This window comes from Pholis gunnellus (assembly GCF_910591455.1).
Source record: "Pholis gunnellus genome assembly, chromosome: 10".
NCBI lineage: Eukaryota > Metazoa > Chordata > Actinopteri > Perciformes > Pholidae > Pholis > Pholis gunnellus.
The window spans coordinates 21,990,252-22,017,104 of NC_136537.1; the positions used below are offsets into that span (position 1 = coordinate 21,990,252).

Sequence of the window (26,853 nt, forward strand, 5' to 3'; positions counted from 1 at the left end):
CGATATAAGCCGATATATAGATTTTGATTGGGTATGTGTTAATAAGTCTGCTATATTTCCTGTTTCTTACGCTCTCTAACGTGTAGATTTTATGGGATTAACTATGTTGGAATTCATACACATTTCCTATAAAGAGGAGTGTTGTGTGTTAAACAGGAAGTGTATTATTAAGTTTTTATTTTATTTTAGGAAATGTTTGCATTTCCTTGTGTTCTACTTTGTTATGGAGTTATTCTTGGAAAGTTATTGAAAGATCAAATCTACTAAATATAAAAAACAAAGTGGTCATGGCATGTGCTATAGCCCGCCCGATACTGGATGTTTGAGGTCAATACAGATATCGATATTTGGGTGTTTTAAGATCAGAAAAAAATAAATATATAATTTAACACAAACACACATTCTTGATATGGATCCCTTAGATACTTTAGATTTTTTTTGGTTTGCTTTTATCATTATTTTCTAATTGTGAGAGAGATGTACTGAGCTTAATGCTTTGCAGTTTCAAACTCAGTTTTCTTGTCACCTGTCGGCTGACATACATGAGATACACTGATACATTTGCATGAAGCCAATAAAGCACTGAAAGACTAAAGCAAGCGTGGTACTTGTTTGACCAGCTACATGAACAGTGCAAAACAGAGAAACATTTATCAATTTCTCTAATCACTGATAAATCTGTTATTTAGTCTCAGATATGGTGAGGTGCATCTATACTACACAAACCCACGGCTCCTTCACAATGGTATCGTCTGTAGTCTGTAGTCTGTAGCAGTAGAGTCTGTGTACAGACTTGGTGAGTTGTCAGTCGGTTTGTATTCCAGGTGGCCTGGATCAGGGTGGGAACCATTGTATGTAGCTAACAGGAAGTAGGGAACAGCTATCGGAGGGCACCAGCTGTCCGTGAGGATGGGCAGGTCCACTGGCTTCCTGTTTCTCAATGCTCCGTGTGCCCCGGAGCAAAACAAAACCAGCTTCCCTTTCCAGTCTGAGAAACAATAGATGTTGCAAACAGCAATCCTCTTCTCCCTCTAGTCCTCCTTCCTCACCTCTTCTTCGTCCTTTTCTCTACCACATTATGCTCCTCTCCTTTCTTCTTGCTCTCCATTCTCGACTCATTTTCTCCTCCAGATCATGCTTCCTTTTGTATCCTCATCAGTCCTTCTTTCCTTGCTTCTTCTGCCAACGTTGTCCTCCCTCATCTCCTCTTTACTCTCCTCTACCTATTCTCCTCCTCCGTCTCCCTCAACCTACTTCTTTCCTTTATCATGTTCCTCCGTCTATTGGTTGTGTAGTTAGTGTATGTATATGTATCTAAACATGTACGGTCTTTGTTATTGTGTGTGCGTGCATGGCGGTTAGATGATGAATACAGTCAGTATGATGGTTTGGTGAAGGCGGGAATTGTATTGACGGACGAAAAAATGCCCCATATTAAAAGTTTGTTCATACAAAACATACAACATACAACTTGAGACAAATAATCCAAGTTCTGTGCAACACAATATCTTTTTTTGTTGTGGGGGGGGGATTCATTTCTCTCCTATTTATGACAAAAAATACTGCAGCATCTTCAGAATTTGGAATATTACTAGTATAACTACTTTTACTTTGTTTTCAAATCGTTGTGAACCTACGTTTTTGTAATACATGAAATTGCATCAAAAGCATCCTGGGAAAGTCGTCCCATGAGGTCTCTTACGGGACACGTCTGCGATTTCTTTTTGCTCGAAATGGAATTTGTAAATGTTTGCTACAAGTCATGATGACAAAAATGCAGTTCATGAAAAAATGAAGAGTGAAGTGCAACATAAGCTTTTAACAGCAGAACGTTCCAGAAAGGTCAACAAGATGAGCTCAGAGAGAGAGAGAGAGAGAGAGAGGTTTTATTAATAATGAATAGCATTTTCATCCGCACACTGGAGAGTAGAAGAAGAACTCCACCTGGAAAACATGCAGTGTATGCATACCCCACACACACACACACACACACACACTGGCACGGGCACACAGATGCATACGCACAGTGAAAGCGAGAGTAAGCTCCTGCTGATATACAACACAAACACTGTGAGGCAGTGAAAGAGCTTGTGAGCCTACACGTATGCATCTGCAAACACACACACACACACACAAAATCACAGAGAGAGGGCACACCTGGTCTCAAATACAAATAATAAAAAGTGTTTGGCATATGTAGAAAAACACACATACAGTGTGTACACACACACACACACACATGGCAGAAGAGCACATTCACAGTGCAAAGTTATTGGCACATGGAGAAATCCATATTTATATATAATACAGTGGTGGAGAACCATCAGTCTCCATAGTCTATGAAAGGGCCTGCACCGCTTTACTTAAGGTATTAAATGTTTATGTGGTGATTTTTTCATCCCTCAATAACCCTTCTTTCCACATGCACACACACACACATACACACAAGCTCACAATGGCAGTAACAGCTTCCCAAATCAGATGAGAAATTCAAGTCATAACCATATGAAAAATGACTTTCCCATCGTCTTTTTGACAAAAAATGGCACAAAAATGACGATATATTTGCTTGTAACACCGATTCTGAGCAGCTAAAATATGTCCTGGCTTGGCAGGTGGAGGGAGTCGTCGTTTACTCATCTCAGGGTTGGCGGTTTGATCCCCAGCGCCTTCTCTGAACTTGTCAAAGTGTCCTTCGGCGAGACGCTCAACACCAAATTGCTCCTGATGGTGAATGGGCGAAGAACATGTATGAAATATATATGAACATGTTTGCTTTAGAAGAAGTCAGCTATGTTGCAAAGTGGTACCGTGTTTATATCTTTTAGGCTGTAGCTGCATCCCGGTGTGTTGAATTTATTCACTCCCCCTCCTTACCCAAACCTGGCCCCTCCCTCAGGTGAGCTGCTGAGAGCCTAGCAGGTATCGCTGCCTCTTTTAGATCAGAGCTCGATTATCAGAGGCCAAACAGCGCAAAGCGATGCTCATTACCATTGATTCTGTCTCAGCGGGAGTCTGAGTCACACTCCAACTGTGTGTGTGTGTGTGTGTGTGTGTGCGTGGTTTTGTTTTGTGTGAGCTGTTAATTCCGTCTATGAGGATCCCGTGATCAGGCGTTTGGCGTCTGGCTGAACACCTGACGTCACGCAGCGTGTGACGATACTCCACCCTCGTGCCTCGATGTGTGCGACTGGAGTTTGACTTAACTTACGGGGGAAACGATGCTTCTCACCGCTGAGTTCTGGCATATGATTTGGTGTTTCACTATTTGTGAAGGTGGTGGTGGTGTCTTTGTCTCTTCCTCCTCTGCGTGTTGTGTCCTCCCTGCGGAGCTGCGCCCTGGGGGTTGGTAAGGCATGCGGGGGGGGGCGGCCCCTGTTGAATTATGGATGGAGGTGAAGAGGGGATGAGGGCTGGCCTCGAGGGGACATACCCCCCCACCCCCCCCCCCACCCCCATCCCCAACACTTCCGACTCTCCCCCACCCCTCCCCCATCCTCTCCTCTTCCTCCTGCTTCCCTCTCTGCCCAAACAGTCACCATCCACGCGTGGCGTAAGGTTTGATGAGGGTGACCGGAGATGTGTTTCTCTCTCTCTCTCTCTCTCTCTCTCTCTCTCTCTCTCTCTCTCTCTCTCTCCCTCTCTTTATCTCTCTCTCTTTCTGTCTTTCTGCTCTGCTGTTCTCTCTTGTTACACTCTCGTCCTTATCTCTCTCTCTTCCTCCCCCCTCCCAGATTTCTGCTGGGAAAGTCAAAATGATAGAGGTCCGTTCAGCCGAAACTGGTCTGCAGATGTTGAGAAAACAAGACAAAGACATACAGTATCTTGATTTTCTTCGTCTGTGAATTGCCAGCAGTATTCGGCTGGTGTTGAAAGGGCTTCTCTTGTCTTTTGTTTGATTATTTCTTCTGCAAAACCCGGAAAATGTACTGTGAGGAGTGATATAATAGATAGATAATAGATAATCAGTATAGTTTATTTGTATTAATAAAACACTTTTGTTTAGTTTTTAAACTCAAATACAAAAAATATTAATTTGAGTCATTTTCTTTTTTATACCATTCTTTTTTGGGGTATTTTATACCTTTATTTGAAAGTGACAGTGAAGAGAGAGACAGGAAATGTTGGGTGAGAGAGCAGCAAACAGTCCAGCCAGGCGGAAGAACCGGGGACTTGCTGCTCGGGGCATTTGCGCCCGTGTGGTTTGCCCCCTAACCACTCAGCCATCAGGAAGCCCAATTTAAGTCTCTTTCGTGCTAGTTTAATCATATTTTATAGCCGTTGTTCTACGTTTTGTCAGACAAACTAAACAACACAATCAGTTTGAAGAGCGGTGAAAGACATGAGGTCCATCTTGGAAGTGGTGACTGTGGTGCCGAAGTCACATAATAATGTATGTGACATTTTGCAGCTTTGTCGTCTATATAGAGACATTTTTTTTTTCCCCAGCGGTGCACTCAGCCCTCCGCTTGTTACTGGTTTTAAGAGCAGGGAGAAAAAGGCTGCTCCATGTGTTCCAGCTTTATGGCATTTCTTCACATGTATTTGTCAAATGAACTCAGAGTGAGGATCTGTCCAGCAGCATATGAACGTCTACATGATCAGTAATGAAGCAGCTGCATGTGAGTCATATTTCTGAGTAACACAAAGCTGCTGTTTTCTTACTCTTTGCATCCTCGTATCTTTTAGGATCTTTGAATCAAACATCATGTCTGCCTGAACGATATGTAATGCTGCCAGGTTGAGGTCTCTCAACACTTAGCATAAATACTATTTATGATAAGTTGTAAAATGTTCATCAGCAACATATAGCAATTGTTTTACCTACGTTATCCACAACTAAATATGATTTACCGTGTTAGGAACTCAAAGCACTCGGTTCAAGTAACAGAGAGGTCTTGGTTAAACATTTATAAGGCCTGAAGCATCATGCCAGGATGTGTTTGTTTGTCCTACAATAAACCACAACCATGTTTATTTCCTAACCTTTAACCATGGTGTTAAAATATAGATGGATAAATAAATCTAAATCAACACTGGTGTTTTTAAAATCAAAGTTAATTTAGCAATTTACATACTTTCTGAATAACAGTTTGGCAGCTCTGTGAATGAACAAACAAATCTCGAAATCATTGAAAAATCAACTCTTATCACGTCTAGAAAATCAGATTTCTTCAGGATTTTAGCGTAATCTGAGGATTGCTTATAAGACCCTTGATCTTAATTGGGCCACTGCATTAATAAATACCATATTGAAGAAGAAGATGACACACAGTGTGTGCATGTGTAACTGACTATTTGGACACCAGAACATGCTCAGAAAACATGCTGTATGACTGAGAAGCATAAGAAAATGAATGCATTGTGATCACGCCTTTTAGTTTAAATGTTTATTGTCTTATAATGTATACATACAACACGTTTTATTTTTATAATATATAGTGAGCCATTGGTATTATTTCTTCCTTCATGTTTGAGGGACAATAACTTTAATAGCAGGGGACCTCTAAAGCTCAGCAGCACAGTATTAAAGTGGACCGCTCCTCTCTTTGCCACCCGGCAGCCTTGCTTTTTGAAACGTAATGTGGAAATACGTGAGCGGTGGTTTCCTCCAAATGTAGCGCCGTCTTAATGATGTGCATCTGGACAATTGTGCAAAAGGGGTTTTTAATGAAATCTATTATTGTTTTTCGTTGCAGGGGCAGTGGGGGAAGTGTTTACCTCACAACATAGAATACAGCAGCCCCCAAAATGACAGAGAGAGAGAGAGAGAGAGAGAGAGAGAGAGAGAGAGAGAGAGATTGAATTAAAGTTTTATGACTGATGAATATTTCATGTTCTGGGCAGTGATTCCCACATTCTGGTGTGTGTTTGTACGAGTGTGTGCATGCCTATGTATGTGTATGTGTGTGTGTGTGTGTGTGTGTGTGTGTGTGTGTGTGTGTGAGTGTGTGTGTGTGCGCATGAGCCCTGGTATGTGTGAGTCTGTCTCTGGAATACATGCTGGGTGTTTTTAACCCTTTCTCCACAGTGTTTTGGGACAGTGCTGTACAGTCAGTGCCCGTATGTAAACTGGCTTTGGTCTGATATCGTAAAGGACAGGTTCAGATTTCATGCTAATTTCATGACTGGCATGTCATACGTACATTCAAAGAGTTGGTTGCTGTAGAAATTCCTGTTCTTCATGCTGTCCATGAAGAGATGTCGTTTTAGAGCAACTACAAATTAAAAGATGAACTCTTAAGTTGAGGCTTCAGCAGCCTTGAGTTAGCCAAATAAAGTGGTCTCTGTCCTGGTAGTCGTGTGTTTGTTAGTGTTTTGTCCTGGCTACGAGCCTACATGCAACTACCAGGACGTGTCTCTCTGCCGCGGCTCAACAAAGAGGGAATTTCCTTTTAAAACTTCAACTTCGTAAGATATCCACTTGATTTGGCCAAAGCAGGTTTTATGCTTGAGGTTAACGGTAGACCCTCTGTAGATAACTGCCTTGATTTATAGTTCAAAGCTGAATTGCTTTAGTTAATATCACGCGACACTAGATGGACGCATAATTAGGCAAAGCTGCAATGATTAGTTGATTAATAGATTAATCCTCTTTTTCCAGCTACTAATGTGAATATTTTCTAGTTTATTTCGTCTTTTATTACAGTAGACAGATACTTTGGGGTTTGGGACAACACACATAAAGATGTGAAATTTCTGATATTTTATAAACCCAATTAATGGAGATAGTAGTCACTAATAATTAAAATGAATGGTGATAATGAAATAATAATAATCAGGCCATGTACTTTATTGCCTCAGGGATTGTGTTTACATCAGTGGTTCCTAACCTTTGTGACTCGTAACCGCGTAAACAAAGTTTATTTCAGACTGTATGTTTATTTCAGACCGCTCCTCACACGTTGCCAGAAAGTGGATCATACTCCTCTAAAAATATCCAGTAATTCACAAATAAAGCAAAAGTAAAAAAGCCAATTTTGTGTTGTCTCTCCGTTCGTGTTAATCATCCTGTGACATGTCCGATTTATTTTATAATCCCTTGCCGGTCCGACCACCAGGTTGGGTTCTACTGATGTAGCGCAAAAAAATGACTGAATATGAGACGGTTACTGTGCAATCGTTGTGTTTAAATGAATTCATAGAGGACGGTAAGCAGAGGATTTGCAATGGAGATGTCTTTGCTAGATGTGTGTTTCTGAAAAGGAGAGGATTACTGAGCCTTTGAGTCTTTGCATGTGAGTATTGTATTAAAGTGGAGTTTATAGAATCTGAACCTATCCATTAAGAGGCGTGTTGTCACTTACGTCTCCGCTCGCGTGAAGCTCTTTGCGACAATCCTGTTTGTCTGTCGGAGGCTTGACAAACAGTTAACTTGAGTCGACTTAATCAGTTTGCCGATGATCTAATACCCGTCCCCGTTGACCCAGTAATGGTAGCTCATGATGGGTGTTTAGATAGAGATATGAGTCGATGAAGACAGACATTTGTTTGCCAAGTAGTGTATGCTCCCCTCGAACCATCGATTGAGCTCACGGATCAATATGTCTTGGATTTCATGCGTGCATCTCCCCTCTCAGCGATCATCAACAGTAGCTTACACCGAGGGGTAATAATCGATTTTTATAGTATTTTTAGCTTAGCTTATTGATTACAACAAATACCGTAGGTCCAAGCAAGCGCTGGTTTGTACACTCGTCACAGACTGAAAGAAAATCAATATACCTATCTGAGTCTGTTGATCTCGGTTTTTCAGGTCCCATAATCTGTTTGCTTGACTCTAACCTTTCTGCATGTGTACGCTATGAGGTTACAGACACCACTCAGTAGCTGGAAAGTCTGAGATTATCCTCGAGAGAGAGACCAAATCCCTGCTCAGTCATTTTAACCACTTGAGACTGGAATCACTTGAAGAGAGAGCTGAAAGCCTTAAAATGTAAAAATGTAGAGCAGAAGTGTTACGAATCAAGATATCGTCCCCTGGGAAAACATATGCTTCCAACAATTACAGTGCTGTCAACACATTAGCTTCTGCCAGTGATCCCAAATGTCTGTTTGTATTTGCTCTTCATTTAGCTATGACGCGCTGTGACATGACATAATACATACACACAGTACATCATAATAATGTAAAGTAAAAGAGAACATAACAAAAAGAGGGGGTTATTATGAAAACACTGCTTACAGCATGACGCAGGATTTCTATTTCATCAGTGGAGGCCGGTGTATGAACAGACAATGAGTGACAACAAAGTAAAACACAGTAGTAGTCATTTTAAAACATGTTTTTATAGGAGAAGTTATAATTGCTGACACTTACTGTTTATTAATAGACACTTAAAAATGTCTTTGTAGCTGCGTATATCTGTATTAATGTGTGATGTATTGTATTTATAAAATATATCTCCAAAAGATTCATGAGAAATATCAATACACATATTATATGTACTGTGATTTTTATCCATAGTAGGATGGAAATCATTGCATTGATAGTATAAAACGAAGACTAATCTAAAGCGTTAACTTGGAAACGGAGCCTCTCACCCTGTAAATGTTAGTGGAGAGGGAATGCCACAAAACCTCAAAGGGAATTGAACCCCTTACCTATTGGGGCCTTGCTCTATCTATTGACCTGCCCTACACCTACACTAAAGAAAGAGCCAGCGATTGTCTGATGATTGTTTTTGCAGAATGCGGACATTATGGATCATACACAATTTCTACTTGCTCTCCCCCTTCTCATTTCCATCCTTTTCTCTTCTGCACTGCGGAGAGCTGCGTTTGCTGCATAATCGCCCACTGAGTATCTCCCGACTTTCTAGCCTGTTTCTTTTTTTTTTTCTTCTTCCGTGCTTTTTAATTTGTCTGTACTCCACCGGCATGAGGATGTAATCATCAACCAGCTGGACAGGTTGGACGAACACTGCTGACAAGTCTTGAGTGGCCCGGGTTTGACTCGTCTCATTCTAATTTGAGATAATGCCATTTAGAATTAAAAAAATTACCTTGCTAAAATGATTGACACAAATTATGGTACTTTTCAAAGGACGGATTTATCTTTACTCTGTGGCTGACAAAATAATCAACCCCTCAGTGCAGTAGATAGTCTATACTTTGCAGATATTGGATGATGAACCTTAACCTCTTCCGCTCCTTGCGGACGCCAGTGCCCTCGGTCAACTTTACCGTCTTTCAGAGGCTGCAGCGGGCTCAGTTTTAGAGCTAGAGTGAAAATATCTGGTATTATATGAAACTAGAAAGCCTAAAGAATCCATCGAGCTTGTCGGAAAGGAGGATAAATAATGCGCCGAAGATAGGCTACATTTTCACAGGAGTCCCTTGACCTCTCACCTCGAGATATCAATGAAAATGAGTCCTTTGGTACCTGCACATGTTCCCTTTACAGTCATGCCAACGTTATACTAATCCTATGCAATTTGATGCAAAAATCAATGTATAGCTTTCCTAGGTATATTCACAATAAGGGGGTGTCTTAGTAGTTCTCATGCTTTATTTCAAGAAACTTATGAGCTTAAATAAATCAAGTTATCGATAAGTCCAAAGATCTGATGTATGAGTTAGTTAGATGTTAGTCGACTAAGAATTTCTTTGGTCGAGGTCAGCCGTAGATTTTTCTGTGGTGTTCCTCAAGGTCTTGGTGGCTTAATGTGTTATTTGGGGATGACCATCATATACTTTCATCATAATGTACTTATTACACTTTTACACTTTCATAAATCAATATATATTTTTTCTGTTTTAACAACTTTGACAAACAAAGTGCTGAGCTGCATCTTAAATGAATCTTCAGGTTCCCAGTGTTCAGGTGATGTACACCACTTCTAAGTGGCTTCTACTGTTGCCCTGCTATCTCCCCCTAAAGATCCCCAGCCCCCCCTAAAAAAGGGTCTGTGGTAAAGAGAGGTGAAGTGGAAGAGGTTAAGTAATGACTTCCTTTTAGAGTAGAAGTCTTCTTGTGTTTGCGGCCACGTTATTACGATTTAAACCAGCCATGGTTCCAGCCTCTTACTCTCAACTTCATGAAAAATGGGATTGATACTTGGTGATTGATTCGGCATGAAATTCTTGCGCTGCTTTGCCAGTATTCGCTCTTTCCTGTTTCATACGGAAACTTCTAACTGCTGAGTTGAAGCATTTTTAGTTTGAATATTTAAGGCATTTTGCATTAAACTCCTGTCTGCCCTCAGTGACTGACAGCTGGTGAAATAAAGTGCCTTGCTTCAGGGCTCTTGGACAAGTCACATGACTGTAAAAAATCACGTTAAGAGATGGCTTAAATATTCATCTTTTAGTCGTAGTTATATAAATATACAAACGATAAAAAAAACGATTTAATTTATTCAGTCATTTCAAAGGGCTTACCTGTTTAAATACAAAATCTTGCATTCAAATCTATGAAAATATTAATGGCTGGTCTGTTTACTCATGGGGGATGGTGGAGGTGATGGTAGTTCACTTTCCTGGCGCATCTCTGTGTGTTTACATGTATCTATTTTTCTCCACGCATGTGGGTGTGCATATTGTTGACGTAGCTGCCTCTGTACTCCCCAGGTGCATCATTACTGTACATGTGCTATATATATTTGTGTGTGTGTGTGTGTGTGTGTGTGAGTGCTAGAATGGACAACTCAGATTCAGCCAGCTCACAACATACAGCTCCTCTGCTCTCCTGTGCACCATGGGTGTCAACTTATACACCGATACGAAACAGTAACAAGCACAGACAGACACACACAGGATGTACACACACACACACACACACTGAGAATCACAGAGGAATGCACAAGCACGTATATTCACATACAAAAGCCCTCCATACATAAACACACAGTGCAAATAAAATCAGTCACACACATGCACATACATGTATTCTATATATTCGTTTTTTTAAAGTCTTTTGCAGTTTGTTGTATTAGATATTTTTCTTACTGTCAACAAATCCTGTGAAAAGACCAAAACAATAAATGAATCAAGTAACGAGTATTGTCTATGCCTGATGTATCTTATGTATCTATGTCCCTTCATTACTATCAGCATGGAGTCGGTGCCACATACATTGACCTGCTGCCTCATTTATGTGTGTTAATGCACAGCTGAAAATAGTCCCCAACAGACGCCCAGCTGTTTAAGAAGATTATTAAGCCTTTCTGAAAGCAGGAAACTAAACGTGTGTGGCCTGATTGTTAAAGATATACTGTATGTCAGTAGGAAGTGTGTGCCAGAGCACTGAGAGATAGACAAACGTCCCAAAAATGATTTTGATGGGATTTGTTGTGAATTACTACAATATAGAATTTTGCATTTTCTACACTTATCTCCAACATGAACACAGACAGACACACGTGCATCTGGACGTATTGTTGGTTTGATGTGTGGGTGTGCACATGTGAGCATAAGGAATGCATTTCGTGAATATGAATAATAACCATATATGCATACAACTCTGGTTGAATGTGTTTGTGAGTGTGTGTGTGCGGTTGATTGTGTGTGTTCTCTGTGTGATTGTGTGTGTGTGTGCACCAGCCAGCGGCCCTTCTTTCTTCTGACGCCCTGCTCTCGCTTCGGAGCAGAAGAACCGCTCTCTCGCCGTCTCGCTGGCTGACGTTGCTGGCAGGAGTCCTGGGGACCGACGGGGGGAAACAATCCCAACAAAGTGGCATGAATTAATGTGACTAATTAACACCACGTTAATTATTTGTAAATTGCATGTTTGGGTACACGTTACTTGAGAGGCATATGCTGCTTGTCGTGTTCGCCCAAACAAGTGCCAGCTAATCTGTATCTCTGGAGTGCCCCGCGTCTGAAGACGGGCCAATCAGCACGGCGCAGGGAAGAAAACAAAACATGAAGAAGAAGAAGAAGAAGAAGAGATGGAAAGAGAGAGGGAGAGAGAAGTGGGGGTGAGGTGAAGGGAAAGGAAAAACAAGTAGGATCGCCAGCAAATATATTTGATCTCGTCTGGACTCCATGCTAGTTTTGTTTGCTTTTTTGTCGTTCTGCCGTTCTTTGTCTGAAGTTTGTTTGGCTTGTTGGTGAGTGTGTAATCTGACTGCCTATTAAAAGATAAATGATAGCGTCGTCAACATGGGGCTACAACATGGGGCTGGTGAGGAGCCTTTTCTCTTTGTTGGCAGTGCTGAATGATTGTGTTGATTCCTTGGTCTTTCTGTGACACTGTCCCACTGTGGACTTCTCCTTTTGTCCACACTTTGTGCATCTTCTGTGTTGACGTAATTTGTGCCTTTTCTGGTAATGATTTAATGTGAACTTAACTTTTTCTCCTCCCACCGGTTATTGTGGCAGTGTACGGTTTGTTTTTATGGATCAAATCTTGCCTTTACTTCCTGGAACTAGCGCTGCAATGATAAGTTGATTAATCACTTATTTGGTCAACAGCAAAATCATTCAAAAGCAATTAATCATTTAAGCAATTTATCAAGATCCAAACATTCAGCATCTCTTTCTCTGCTTTTTTTCTGTTTTATACAAACAGACTATCTTTGAATGCGCTTGAACTGTGAATCTGAAGACATTACCTTGGACTCTTGTCGGGCTGCAACTAACGGTTATCGTCATTAAAGATTAATCTGGCAATTTGTGAAGACGACACGATGAAGACGACATCTTCAAATTAGACTGTTTTTGTCCAATCAACAGTCCAAAAGAGAAACAATGTTGTCTTACTTCAAGCAGAGAAAAGCAGAAAACCCAATTTTCAAAGACGCTTTCATTCCAGTTCATTTCTGAACATTTGTCGAGTGAACGTAGAAAAGTGCATAGTTACAGTCAAATATCCTTTAAAAGGGCCCTTGAGCACGACAATGAGGCCTGCTGAACTACAGCAACTCAGCTAAAGCGTCGGCCTATGCCGGTGTAAATACAGAGTGAGGGAGCCAAGCAAGTATTCGAGGAGAAACACACGACTACTGTGCTTGAAATGATCCCAAACTTGCCAGCATGGCTGCCATTACATGCTTATCTATCACTCTGTCACCCTGGGCTACGCACACTGGGTTTTATTAGGACAGTTTTGGTTGAGAAGACGCAACCAAAACTCCTGCATGGCTTGGCGAGGCGGGCAAAAGGCAGATCTGCGTTTCACCTGAGCACCCCCCCCCCCCCCCCCTCCTTCCCCCTGTCTCCCTCTCTCTCTCTCTCTCTCTCTCTCTCTCTCTCTCTCTCTCTCTCTCTCTCTCTCTCTCTCTCTCTCTCTCTCTCTCTCTCGCTGTCTCTCTCTCCCCATTACTCCACAGTGAGTCTTCTCTCCCTCATTGACAAGCCCTTATTTTTTCATCTTCCCTCCTAGTTTCTTCTCCCTCTCTCTCTCTCTCTCTTTCATCCCTCGCTCTTTTTTTCCCCCATCCCAATCCCTCTACACCCCCCCTACCACCACCAACACACACACACCACCTCCTCCCTCTACCCTCCCTTCCTCCCCCTCGTCTCCTCAGAGCTCCTCCGCATTAGCAGTCAACTCCACTCCTAGACGTACTTTGTTTTTCAACCGTGGTGGAGACTGAGCGAGGGAGGGAGTGAGATACAGAAGGGAGAGAGAGAGAGGAGGAGAGAGAGAGAGAGAGAGCATCATTTACACAGTCATCCACGCCGAGCGGACCCTGCAGCTCACTCCCCCTCCCCCTCCCTCCCTCCCTCCCTCCCTCAGCCACTGCTCACGATGCCAAACATTTTATGTGTTATTTAGTCATGCCTGACTTTATCGAATTTGAAAAACATGCCAGTCACGGGTACACCCTCCTCCCCCGTCCCCCTGTTGTCTCCCCCCCCTCCACGTCCCCCACACCCTCACCCAACCGCCAACATCATCCTCATCTCCCTCTTTCTCTTTCTCTCTCTCTCCCTCAATTGAGACTCTACCATCCAGGTTTGACCTCAAGAGCCTCTCGAGCCACTGTCTTTGGGGACATTTCACTTCTAAATGAAGTTTTATTCCCAGGCTTCACACACACACACACACACACACCTCCTCCTGACCACCCACCCTGGGGGAAGGGGAGAGAGAGAGAGCATAATTCTCGCCAACCGAGTGTTGACTCTAAAATGGATTATTTCTGCTTGAAATCAGAGGCCATGTGCTGCTGGATAATATGGCTGTCCCGATTTATTTTTATTTTTTTTCTCCCAGCAGTGTTCTAATGATGGAGATTTGACGGGCAGCTAAATGTAGAGGAACAGACAGACTTGTTCCACCAGGCGTTGAAACGGGAGGCTAAAGGAAATCCCAAAGTGCTCGCCTTCATAATCCCAAAGTCAGGGTTTATGGTTGTTTTGTTTTTGCTGTTATTTAATATTCTGGCGTAGCTCGTGGGTAGACTGGGTCACTGACACTTAGTGGGATTAGAGGGTTGATTTCAAGTTGAACCAATGATGCAAAATAACAAAACAACAGAAAACTAAATAATCTACATGGTGTCTTTAGGAGGGCTTTTCTGCCTTTATACAGCATTGGATATTGTTACAATAAGGTTTTTTTCATACAAGACATAATGACCCTATAATATCCGATGTTTATATTCGGTCTCTTTTCGTTTTCTGTAGGTTTGGTCAAACTTGCAATTTGCAGTTCCCCCACTTGGCGTGGCAGAATTTGGTCATTACTTTAAGCTGTAGTTTGAACTTCTTTGCTCACATGGTAACGAGTTGTCACACTCTCCATCATAGCACATGTTTATCATTATTGATTATTATTAAAATACATTTACTGAAGATCAGCCAAAATAAATCTCTTGAAAACAAATACGTGGATGTATTTTTTTTTTGTCATTTGTTCAAATTAGCCAAACTACCCCACAATCCTTCCATGGGTACAAATACAACCTGGGTGGTGTTCAGACCGACATTAGCTCTGGTAAAAAAAACAATGCAGCCTCCTCATTCATTTTAATGGGGCCATTCTGATGATGCGGTGGGATGCCAGTGCTGAAGCAAAAAAACAAAATAAAATGCCGGGTTGTCCAGCAAAAAAGATAAACTAGACTTAAATTTGCTGGAATGAAATGTAGCAGCACACTTCTGGTAGATCATGTTGTAATGTGAACGTCTCAGTTCTACTACTTCGCCATTTTAAAAGTGGGGTTTTTGCATCTGATAAACCTTCAAACTCGTGGATCGCTTATTTGAACTGGACCTGCTGAATCGTATCTTATTGTCTCACTGGTACTGTCCCACCTGTCCCCATGAAAGCAGACCAGCAGGGCTGTTTTACGGACCTCCTCTTAAATAACTGTATGATCAGTGTATCTGTTTATATACGTGGGATGTTGGCAGACCATGAACGGTATCTGTGTTTTGCTGAGGTGTCCTGTAAATCCCATTAGAGATAGGCAACAAGACGGCACAACACTTAAGTAAAATTCAAAGATATTCAAAAGAAACCTCAGATGGGATCTGAATAATCAGAAGAGGACACATTAATTAAGGTATTAGTTTCAGACCAAACTGTCACTGGTTGAGATGCATTTGAGTGAATGAGAAGCACTTTGCCCTTCAGTAACTACAGTCCCTGCCCTTGAGCAAGTGGAGTTGCTCAAGTGGAACTGCCCAGGGATGTTTGGATGAAGCCTGCGGTTGGACTGCAGCTCTCACGCGTGCAGCCGTGTGAAGCAAGGCGGTGCTGAAAATGAGTATCTGTGTTCAGCAGGAACCCTATAGCTTGAAAAATAAAGGCTAGAAGAGAAAAAAAAAGGAGGAGGAGTGTGCTGCTAAGATGTGGGGTTGGAGACACTACGGGCCGACCTGCAGATGGACCGTGCACAGCTGCTCAACAAGCAACAGAAACGGCAATATTGAAGCTCTGCAGTTAGCAATTTTTTGTCTCAAGTGAAAGCTGTTTGACGCAGCTGCTCTGTGTTGGTGCTGTGCAGAATCCCTGATCTACATATTAAGTTGTGCATCGAAGACTGTCTTGCTTTATATTCAGAGTAAACCTCGTGCATTAACATCTCATTTTTCACTTTTCACCTCTCATTATCGTTTCCAAGCTCTGAAATAATGCTCCGCCTACGCTGCAAAAATATCCGTCTTAACTAGTCATGTAATGAAGTATTGACTATAAACAGGCTTGTTTTAGAGCTGAAACAATTAGATGGTAATCAGTTATTCTATTTATTGGAAACAAATTATAATTGTCTCATTATTTTCATTCATGTTTTCAGCAAAAGTGCTGTGACAGGCAGTTGTTCCAGCTTCTCAAATGTGAATATTTGCTTGTTTTTTTAATCTTCTATGATAGCAATTTGATTATTTGTGTTTGTTTTTGACTGTTATGGGGACAAAACAAGACATTTGGAGACCTCACCTTGAAAACTGAAGAGAATCTTCCCTTTTTTTCTGACATTTCAAAAATCTAAATGATTAATCGATAAAATAATTTACAGATTAATTGACAAATAATCATCAGTTGCAGCTTTACTTTTCTTTAGAAAGGTTACAATATCCTTTGAGTTTTATAAAATGGAGAATTTTTTATCATGGAGATTGGTTTCATTGTTGATAAGTATAAACTTGATATATTTCATTTACAACTCTGATGATAGAAGGAGCTCTAATATACAAAGAATTGGACTTCCTGCACTTTGGTCTGGTGGATAGAAGGCGTGTAGCAGGATATCAGGTTCTTGCTGGGATTTCCATTGACATTGCAGAGATAGAGAAGCTCTTGAGACAAAAGAAGCCCAAAGCTGAAGTATAGGTGCAATGGTGTTGGTTTCAAACCCTTGCTGAGGAAGCTCCAGTGTGAAAACAGTGGGCTATGTTTTCATAATCGGAAGTTAAAAGCTTAGAAGGAAAGGCGTTTGAGGACATGATTTCATACTATAAAATACATTCAACTATTCAAGAATATGTATCTTGAATGCCATCGCAGTGCATCCATAATGCAATGGGAAATGTAAGCCTCTCTCTCTCTCTCTCTCTCTCTCTGTGTGTATCATCCGTTCTTCTCCTTGAAGCCAGCTAACACAGAGGAGATAGAAACCAGACGAAGCCTGAGGGCTATAAAACACTGAAGACACTTTCTCCCTCCCTGACTCCTCCTCTAGTTTTCATCATGCAGCCTGTTCATTGTCTCTTTAGGCTCCTGCAAAAAAAAAAAAGTTTGCACCGCACAAGTCGTCCATCTTAATAATTCAGTTTAACACTGAACTTAGTCATGGAATCTCATCATTCTGAAGAATATTCTGGAAATACTCTCCTGTGCAGTCTCACTCATATGAGGAATATTCAAAAGTGAGAGTTATGTAATATGAAGTGTCACGGCTTGGAAGACGTGGTTCTCAGACGCCCAAATTCATGATATTGTCAGTTGTTTCAGGAAAAGCTTTAATCTTCAGATGTGTTGGATAGAGTTGAATTTACCTCACTGCACTGGGATTCATTCGACTCGTTTCAGGGGAAAATCTGACTCAGAATAAAGGATTTTGGCATTTTCTTTCTGAGGGATAACAGGTTTCCTGAAGGCTGTCCAGTGTTCGAAAGGTTTCAGGCAATCCAATAGTTTCTGCGAATCCATAGCCTGTTGCATTGGAAAATCTGGATTCATAAATTGACCACAATCAGCAGGGCGGCTGCTGCTCGATAGCGTATATTTAGCTGTGAGTTCATTCAGATTTCTAATGATTACTGCAGCGCTGCTCAACATGATTTGTGCCTATTGTTATATACTTATTGTTTAGTCCCATTAGAAGGCTTCTCAGCTGTTAATGAGATATGGGAAGAATATAAATGAACGGATGCTCTGAAAAACTGACATTGGCAGTATTACGAGCAACCCGCTGTAATGAGCACAGAGGTTAAAGTCAAATCAATAGACAGCAGACTCAACAGTCCTTCCTGTGTTCTTTGAATGATTTTGTATGATAGAAAAAGGGTCTAACAGGAGGAGCAGAACATATTCATTGTCAAATATTTAATCAATTTCGTTAATTTGAACATCTGATCAGTTTCTGCCTCCGAGGAGCTTTTGACAGCCAATAAAATATTTATCTTGATTAATGAATCTACAGCAGATGTCCTTATGAAGCAGTTTATAATTTTCCTCGCACATGAACAAACATCACTTTTGGTATTTGGGATTTTGTTTGTCTTTAAACATGAGTTTTTATTACCTTGGATTTAATTTTATATTTTTATTTATATGTTTGTTGAATGTCCAGTGTGATATCTAGTGACATATTATTGTTTCAGAAATACTGTAGCATAGCTTTTGCAGCATTAGCATTTATTGTAGGCCAACCCGGAAGTTAGAATCACAATAGTTTACTCGATAAAAAGCTTTTTTATTATTGCAGAAAATACGCTCTCTGGCAAGCAAACATGTATGATACTTGCATGTTTTGTTCAGCAAGATATGAGGGACTTGTGTGACTTTTTTAAGTGCAAATGCAATGATCAAGTAGAAAACTAACATTGGTTAGACTGTGAACAAACTACACCACAGTTGCATGAGCGTGAGTATAAACATGGTAGCAGACGCCTTCTTTAAGACACGTAAAAGCTTCAAAATTCACGAGTGGGGTATTTACTGATGTATCTTATGCCGTAGAACAAAACTTTAAAACTTCAGAATTAATTTCTGGCAGCTAACCAAAAACACATTCTAAAAAAACCCACTTACTTTGAGATAAGGGAACCGGAAGTGCAACAATGCTGATCCAGTTCTAGGTTTTAGAAATCAGTAGTACCAGTAGTATGAGTAGTAGCCCTAAAAACACACCGTAACTACTGTAGGAGTAGCAGAAGTAGTAGCTTTAGGCCCAATACGAGTAGTAGCGTCATTACAGTCTATTGATACTGTGTCGGTGGCCCACTGTCGTCTCTCCTTCATACATTCAGCATCTCTGTGCTCTCTTTTGTCTCCTCGCAGCGATCGGCCGGACATTGATCCCCCGTTACTTCAGCACGGTGTTCGAAGGGGGGGTCACCGAGCTCCACTACATCCTCAAACACTCCAAGGAGTCCTTCCACAACTCCTGCATCACCCTGGACTGTGATCAGTGCACCATGGTCACCCAGCACGGGAAGCCAATGTTTACAAAGGTAACACCTGACCCCCGAGCTTCTCCAACCATGAATAATTGATCACAAGCTTTGATAATAGACCAGGCGAGGTGTTTAACTGGTTAGAGATCAAACCCATTTGCACCCCTTTGATTCTTTTTTTCCTCCAGGTTTCATTTTGTTCGAGTGTTTTCAAGTCATAGCTGGTGGCCTCACTGTCAAATATGGGAAGTTCTTTCTTTTATTTGTTGCATGAATCATAAAATTATATATTATCTGCTAAGTTTGTAAACCTTTTAAATGCATATTCAGATCTGTAACTTAAGTAAAGGTAGCAATACTACAATGTAAAGTACTCTGATACAATCAAAATGTTTCTCAAATAAAAGTACAAAAGCAACAGCATCAAAATATATTCAAACTACCAAAAGTAAAAGTCGAATTATGTCGAATGATCCTTTAAAGAATATTTGTTTACTATAATATTGGATTATAATTAAGCGATGCATTAATATGTATATCACTTTAATGATGCAGCTGGTAAATGTGGGGCTAATTTAAATTATTTATATGCTGTTGTCTTAACCTGTTATAATACATCATCATTTATTAGTTGATTTATATTTTGTATTCATAATCTAAATATGCAAATTAACTGGTAACTAAAGTTATCCAATACATGTAGTGGAGTAGAAAGTACAATCTTTCCCTCTGAAATGTAGTGAAGTAGAAGAAAAAATGAGAAACTCAATTACAGTACCTCAAAAATGTACTGCACAAGAAGTACAATGTACTTATTTACATTCCACCGCTGTTAAAGAGTAACTTAACACTAAATACATCTATGTACTTTACTATACTATCAATTGATTCTGCCCCCATTCTATAGAGTTCGTCACAACAAAAGTTATTTCCGTTTTCCAAATAATGGGGATGATTGCAGCAGCCTGACTATTGGTTCAGGAAAGACTTGAGAAAATGTGAAACAATCCTTCAAGATAAACTGCGTTCCCGTTGACTGTTGCATGTTGAGTTGTAGCATTAAAATATCTCAGCTGAAAAATGCACCCCACCTGTATTTTCCTATGACCAAATATCTGCACCAATCAGGGCTTAGATTTACTGGAGAGAAAATGTCACGCATCGTCATATTTACCCTCTTTGCTTATCAGCATTTCGGCCTTTCCACCAGACCCCGAAAATCCACTGGCACTCCTCAAGTTAAAGATGTCGGCAGATTCTTAAGCCCTCAGGAACTCCAAAAGGCAAAGCTAAGGCGACTTGAATAAGATCTTTGAGGAGTGCGGTTTAGTTTTGCAGTATATAAGTGAAGCACGGTTTGAAGCTGGAGGAAACACAAATTGCACAGGTGAGATAATCCAAACCTGACACCGAGGTCTTGTGAAAGCACTAAAGCTGAGCTCATCTGCTTTTGTCTTTGGGGGGAGAATTCCCCCGGTGAGCCGGAGTGAATATCTGCTTCACCACAGTCTGATCCAGATGGCTAGCTGACTCTTAGTGTTCTTCTGCTGACTGTCTAAATGAATCTGAGGCCAGATACCTTGTCAGCTCCGAGCAGCAGAGCCAAAGGGATTCCATGTTCCCTGTACCATGAACCCTGAGCTGCAGCGCCAGACCGGATGGTGCTGACATTAAACAGCGATACGCGCTCTTGTTTTGAAGGACTTGACAGCACGTGCACTCACTTTTGTGTGTTTGTGTAAGTGTGTGTGTAAGTGTGTGTAGTCTGAAATTAAAAATCTCCAAGTAAGTAGCAAGTAATGTTGTCATTTATTGAGATCTAAATTCGTATTTTCTGAAAAGAAATTAGATTATTTTACTTGATTTTTAGACAAATTAAGTTGATGCAAGGATTTCTTTGTATTGGTTGTAATTGTTATTGACACTAAGGCAGCGATTTGCCTTTTCCAGTCTTGTTTTTTAATTACCAAGGAATCAGAACTAAGATGAAATTGAGCGATGAATCGGTGGTTTTACTTGACACTACTTTCAAAATACACAACACATACACACATGCTTGGTGAAAGAGAGAAATAGCCTTTTTATACCAAAGTATTCAATCATTTTTAATTAATGGTCAGTTTGATCACGTAAGTGTTTCAATGATTTAATGTTCCCTGCGATATGATTTTGGCTGGACATTTGTGTGAATGAACAAGGTCTGCACTGAGAGTTTGGAGACTTAAAAACATATTGCGTATAAACCAACACCCGACATCTATCTACCTGCTTTTAAAGCACAACTCCGACACAATCAAGAAACATCGTAACACTTCACGTTGGGATTGGGATTCTGAAGAAGAAATTGTTTACGCATGAAACCGTTTTTCATTAGTGTAGTGGAGGACCTTTATTTAACACACCAAAGTCAACATTTTACCATAATTTGGGACGAGACTGGTGTTTACCTCAGTACCAGTGCATGTTGATGTTTATTTATATGCATGACTGCACACATGTGGGTTTGTGTCGAATGGGTTAATCGTATCAGTTTTTCGGTAAATCTGGAGGGGGGATGGTTTTGTATTCATTCATGTAGTGGTTGTGTGTGTGTGTGTGCGTGCGTGCGTGTGTGTGTGTGTGTGTGTGTGTGTGTGTGTGTCGTGGGGGGGGGGTCTTTGTCTTATCATATCAGTAAATGGTTATGAAACATCCCCAATAACATGCACAGGAAATATCTTTTTATGTTGCTGTTGTTTGTTTTTTGTAAACAAGGCTCCCCAAAAGAAAAACAACATAATATATTACAAGTGTCCGATATTAACCGCACAGAACAGAAACAGAGCGGCCCAGGCCCGGTCAACAAAAAGCTAAATTTGATGCTCGCAGCGCTGCTCTCTTTTCATCTTCACCTAAATTGGATGAGAAGAATTAATTCATTAGAAAAAAAGAGAAAAAAAGAATTCCAATAACTGAGCGTGTTCTCCCTGAGCTCCCAGCAGCAGCAGCAGCAGCAGCAGCAGCAGCGAGCCTACAGCTCTGGAGGCCCGAATCTCAATCAGCTCTGCCTCGCCTCGCTTTCCTCACCCGCCACCACCACCACCACCACTCCTCCCCCCGTCCTCCCACCATCCTCCTCCTCCACCACCACCACCACGTCTCCTCCTCCTCCTCTCTCTCATCCCCCAGCCTGACTCGCTCGCTCGCTCATTCTCTCCTCGCTCTCACTACTCCACCGCTCTCTCTCACCCCCCCCCCATCTCTCCCTCCCAACCCCCCCCCCCACCCTAAACACTCACCCCACATGCACACACACTCACATCCTTCATCCCTAGAGAAATCATCCCCAGCTCCCAACTCGCTCTCTTGCTCTCCCACACACTCTCTCTCTCTCTCTGCCTGTATCTGTCTCTTTCTTTGCTCTTCTCTCTCTCTCTCTCCCTCTCTCTCTCTCTCTCTCTCTCTCTCTCTCTCTCTCTGCCTGTATCTGTCTCTTTCTTTGCTCTTCTCTCTCTCTCGCTCTCTATCTGTCTTTCTCTCTCAAAATTTCAAATTCTGATTTGGTGTTATTGACATGGCCATATTTGAGAAGTAACTCTGGTGTATTACAATTTTTGTCTTTATTTTCTGTCATTTTAACCGTCATTGATAACAACACTGTAGTCACCAAGTTAATTGCTGAGATCTGGGAAGCTAAAAAGACGTCATACAGGGAGAGAATCACCAGTAGAGAGATGATCGTACTTTAGTTTATTTGACATTAAGAGAAGAAGAACATCAAATCACACCCAGCGACATAAAGGTCAAGGGTAAAACAATGCAGTCTGAATAAAGACTAATTGCCATTGTGATCCTTTGAGTAAACATACAGTAGCAAAGATGCAATCTGAGCTGCAGCCTAACTGCATTTTTAACAGGGTTTTTAATCTGGTGTTGGTTTCTCATGATCTCTGTTTGGGTGAATTTGGAAAAATAATAAAGGTTAGTAAAGTCTTCCAAAACATTATAATATAGGAACCTGTCTTTGCTTGTGGTTCTCCTCCTGACTGACTTAATTGTAGTGACATCATGTCACTGTGTTCCCATAGCATCACCAATAGAAATAATTGCCACACCTATGAAAAAAATACACCGAAGGTATAATAAAGCAGAATTAACCGTAAGCACAAAGCATTTTTTGCATTTTTTTTTCTTCTAAATATATACAAAATTGGTGTACTATAATGAAAGAAAACCAAATAATTGAAACGACTCATTAAAAAAGGAATATGAGATATAAATGGTATATAAGAAATAGTTGACGAGTCAATGTTGCGGCTCAAAAGCGATGAAGTAAAGGAGCTCAGCAGAGTCTCATGTGTTTCGTCTCGCTCTCTCCCCGTCGTTGCTCACCTGGCGGGATGCTGCACACTAACGAATGGGCGGAGTTAGCAGCGGGCTAAGAGCGGGTGGTGCTGCTTCCCGGGTGTTGGTGGACAATCTGTGCGGGTTTCTCTGGGCGGCGAGGTGTTGACAAGTTGACACAGGGTGCCAATTTGACCAAAAAGCCCCCAACCTCCCAGGGGCCCCCGGCATCCCAGCGCCTCTGTTCACTACCCAGCAAGCTCTGCTCTCCCTGGCCAGTGTGTGTTAGCTCCGAGGGCACGGCCCTTGTTACCGGTGCCCAGTTGGGGGTTTCTTCACGCTGGGAGGCGAGCAAAGAGCAAAAGGCGAGATCGTGACATGGTGATCTCAGCTCAAATAAATGTAATTCCCTGAGTGGAGAAATTGACAAGTGGATGTGTTATCAGCTGTGTGTGCGTGTGTGTGTGTGCATGTGTGCGTGTGTGTGTGTTTAAGAGCTTTGCTTAGATTGTAGTATTTCAGGAATGTTTGAATTGTCACTCTGCCATACTTTTGCTATAAATGCAGATGCTAAATTATATTTTGCAGTAATCTACTCAGTTATAGTTAGTTAAAATACGAGTAAATCCTAATTGTAAGGTACGTAAATATTATAGCAGCAGGAGACTCAACACTGCGCCTTAACATGACAGTGAAGGTTATTAATTAGATTATTATGAGATGTACAGCATTTGGTGAATATAAATAGGATCAGATTCAAGAGTTGATTACCTGAAGAGAGTTACAGTAGAGCATCATATTAGTCATACTTTTATCACCAGTGTGATGATAAAAGAGCTATTCGTTAAGCAGACTAACACTCTTTATTTAAGTTACTTTGTGTTGCCTTTGGAATACATTCTGCTGTACATAATCACATGTCGTATTGAGGAAACATCTTACAGCCACAATACATGTATTTAACCCAACAAAGTCTGCAACTAATGACAGTTTTCATCATTTATTATCTGATTAATCATTTGGTCTATAAAAAGTCAGATTCAGGTTCAAAGAGCCCAAGTTGACATCATCACATTGTTGTTTTATCCGACCAACAGTCCGAAACCCAAAGATATTCAGTTAACTATCATAGAAATCGAAGAAAATCTGCAAATATTCATGTGAGAGAAGCTGAAACCAGTGAATTGTCCTTAAATAGCAAATTAGATGTGAATCAAAATTGTTTCTGATCGACATTCTGGTGATAATCTGGTGACTCATCGATGAATCGATTTATCTTACGAGCTGTGAACTCAACGTATTCACAGCAACACACGTTGATTAAATGTGCATTACCTATAAATAACAAGTAATGCTATAATCTTTAACTCTACAGTCTTACTGAACGTGGTGTTGAGGTGCAGGATAATAAAGCCTGTCAGCAGCCAGTTGTTATAATTGAGCATATTTAGTCAACTTTGATCCTATTTATATTCATCAGAAGCAGTCATGAGTGCTCATGATAATCAATTGAATGACCTTCAGCTCCTCTGTTGTTAATTGATTGTCATGTGTGGGTACAGTATTGAATAGCGCCTCAGCAGCAGGACGTCGCTGTTATTCTTTTCTCGCTCTTTTGAGCCGGAGATCCCCTGAACCCGTTGTGTGGAAGATTTATGACCCTGCTCTTAAATCAATGGGGACTCTCTGTGAGGGGCTGTACCTTTTTTAATGGACCACTTTTTAATTCAAGAAGATCTTCGTCCTTTTAGTTTTCATAATGGAAAACTATTTAGCTAAAAGGAAAAAAGGGCCACGGTGAGAAATATTAGGTTTTTAACCAATTCTCCCTCATTATGGAGGAAGAGAACGCTTTGTGTGATGGACTCTACACTGGAGTCTGGATTGGTGGTTAATGCGTCTCTGCAGCGGTGCCATTAAGACAACTTCCTGCACATTTATTGGACCTTGCGATTGAGGCGATTCTTATTTTGGTTTTGTTATAGCTGGTTTGCCAATTTATTTATCGGTTACAGAGAAGCAGAGAGCTCGTGGAGGGAAATAAGAGGCAATGCTAAAGACCCAGTTGGCGCTTTGGAAAAACAAATCAATAGTGCAGCGTTGTTTCACTGTAGGCTACAGCACCTGAAAGCATCACAAGACAGTGGCTCACTACCCAACATAATTGAAGTTATTCCACTGCTGTTGGCTAAATACTATAAATCTACAAAAAGTACACTTTCAGGAATGATGTAAAGAAGTACTTATTTCCTCAAAAATGCCTACGTATTTGTTCTTTTAATAGGTTTCCCAAAGGGCATGAAAACTCATCCACACACATAATGACCATGATGCATTTCATTTCAAAGAAGGAAAAGAAAAACACCGAAGTCACTTTTTTTCACCTCTCAACAGCAATTTGAGTACTAGTGGATTAATTATAACATTCCTTCTCATAATTCAGCACAGGCTATGAAACCCGGGGGGTTAAGTGTTGATCATTTTGGAGTCAGAACTTCAATACCATGCATATATATGTTTAGAATACACAAATATTATTTCTTGTTTTTAATCCTTGGTGTACTTTCTTTTGCAAAATGTTTAATACATTTGATTTTAAGGCTTTTCTTGGAGATACATGTTTTTCACTTTCACAGCAATGGTTTACACGTCTTTGGAAGGTATTGTTTGATATTTTGGGGATGTTACAAGTCGTGTTGCATCCTTCCTTTCACTCTGAACTCTGAAGACAGCTGTTGGACAACCTGCTGTTAGAATCAGACTAAATAAAAAAAACAAAAAACATAAGATAAAGACCATTTTCAGTGTCCATTAAACAGCAAGGATTATTTTTTAACATTGCTTTAGTCTAATCCACACTTATCTAGCTCAGACAAGCACATTATCCGCTCAGATCCCAGATGTGTTTGCACGGAAGTCCAGCATTCAATTGTGTCAGTGAACGGAAGTGTTGATTTCCAAAAGGCTGTATATCTGTATTAAGAACCTTAAATCATGTTGAATGGGTAAAGCAGTCTTTTTGAAGAGATACAATACATGCATTTAGACAGAGTTAACAATCCATTATTTGTTTCCTCTCATCAGTAAAACAAACAGTATTCGATGAAATAGGCTACAGTTATCAGAACAATACGAACATGCAGGCTCCCTCGTGTGGCACAAAGGTGTACTGCAGGTATACATATAGAACTATACATTATGGACTTTGGCGACCCAAATAAAGTCTCTTCTACGTCGTTGGGAATGACTGCCTTAGATTATAGAAATACATAGTGTACATCCAGTTGTGCAGCTCTCTAATTTATATATTTATAAAATAATGTATTGAAATATATGATGTTATATATATATGTGCAGTATAGACGTACTATACAGTAATAATACAATGCTCTAAAAATATATATAATATAATGATATATAGTCGAAATGGAGAAAACCATTATTATGTATTGATATAAGCTGTATAATGTAATGTAATACTTATAGTAATAACAGTAATAGAGATATTTAATA

At 40.7% G+C, this 26,853-nt stretch overlaps 1 protein-coding gene across 3 annotated transcripts in view; it reads left to right on the plus strand.

Moving 5' to 3' along the window:
- ldb2a (LIM domain binding 2a) overlaps positions 1 to 26,853 on the plus strand; it is a gene marked incomplete at its 5' end in the record, with an annotated part of 84,067 nt that overhangs the window by 34,237 nt on the left and 22,977 nt on the right. For all 3 annotated transcript variants that reach the window (XM_079168052.1, XM_079168053.1, XM_079168054.1), the window contains one exon: positions 18,902 to 19,074. In XM_079168052.1, coding sequence (XP_079024178.1) covers positions 18,902 to 19,074 — 173 coding nt within the window. The remainder of the gene's footprint in view (positions 1 to 18,901; positions 19,075 to 26,853) is intronic.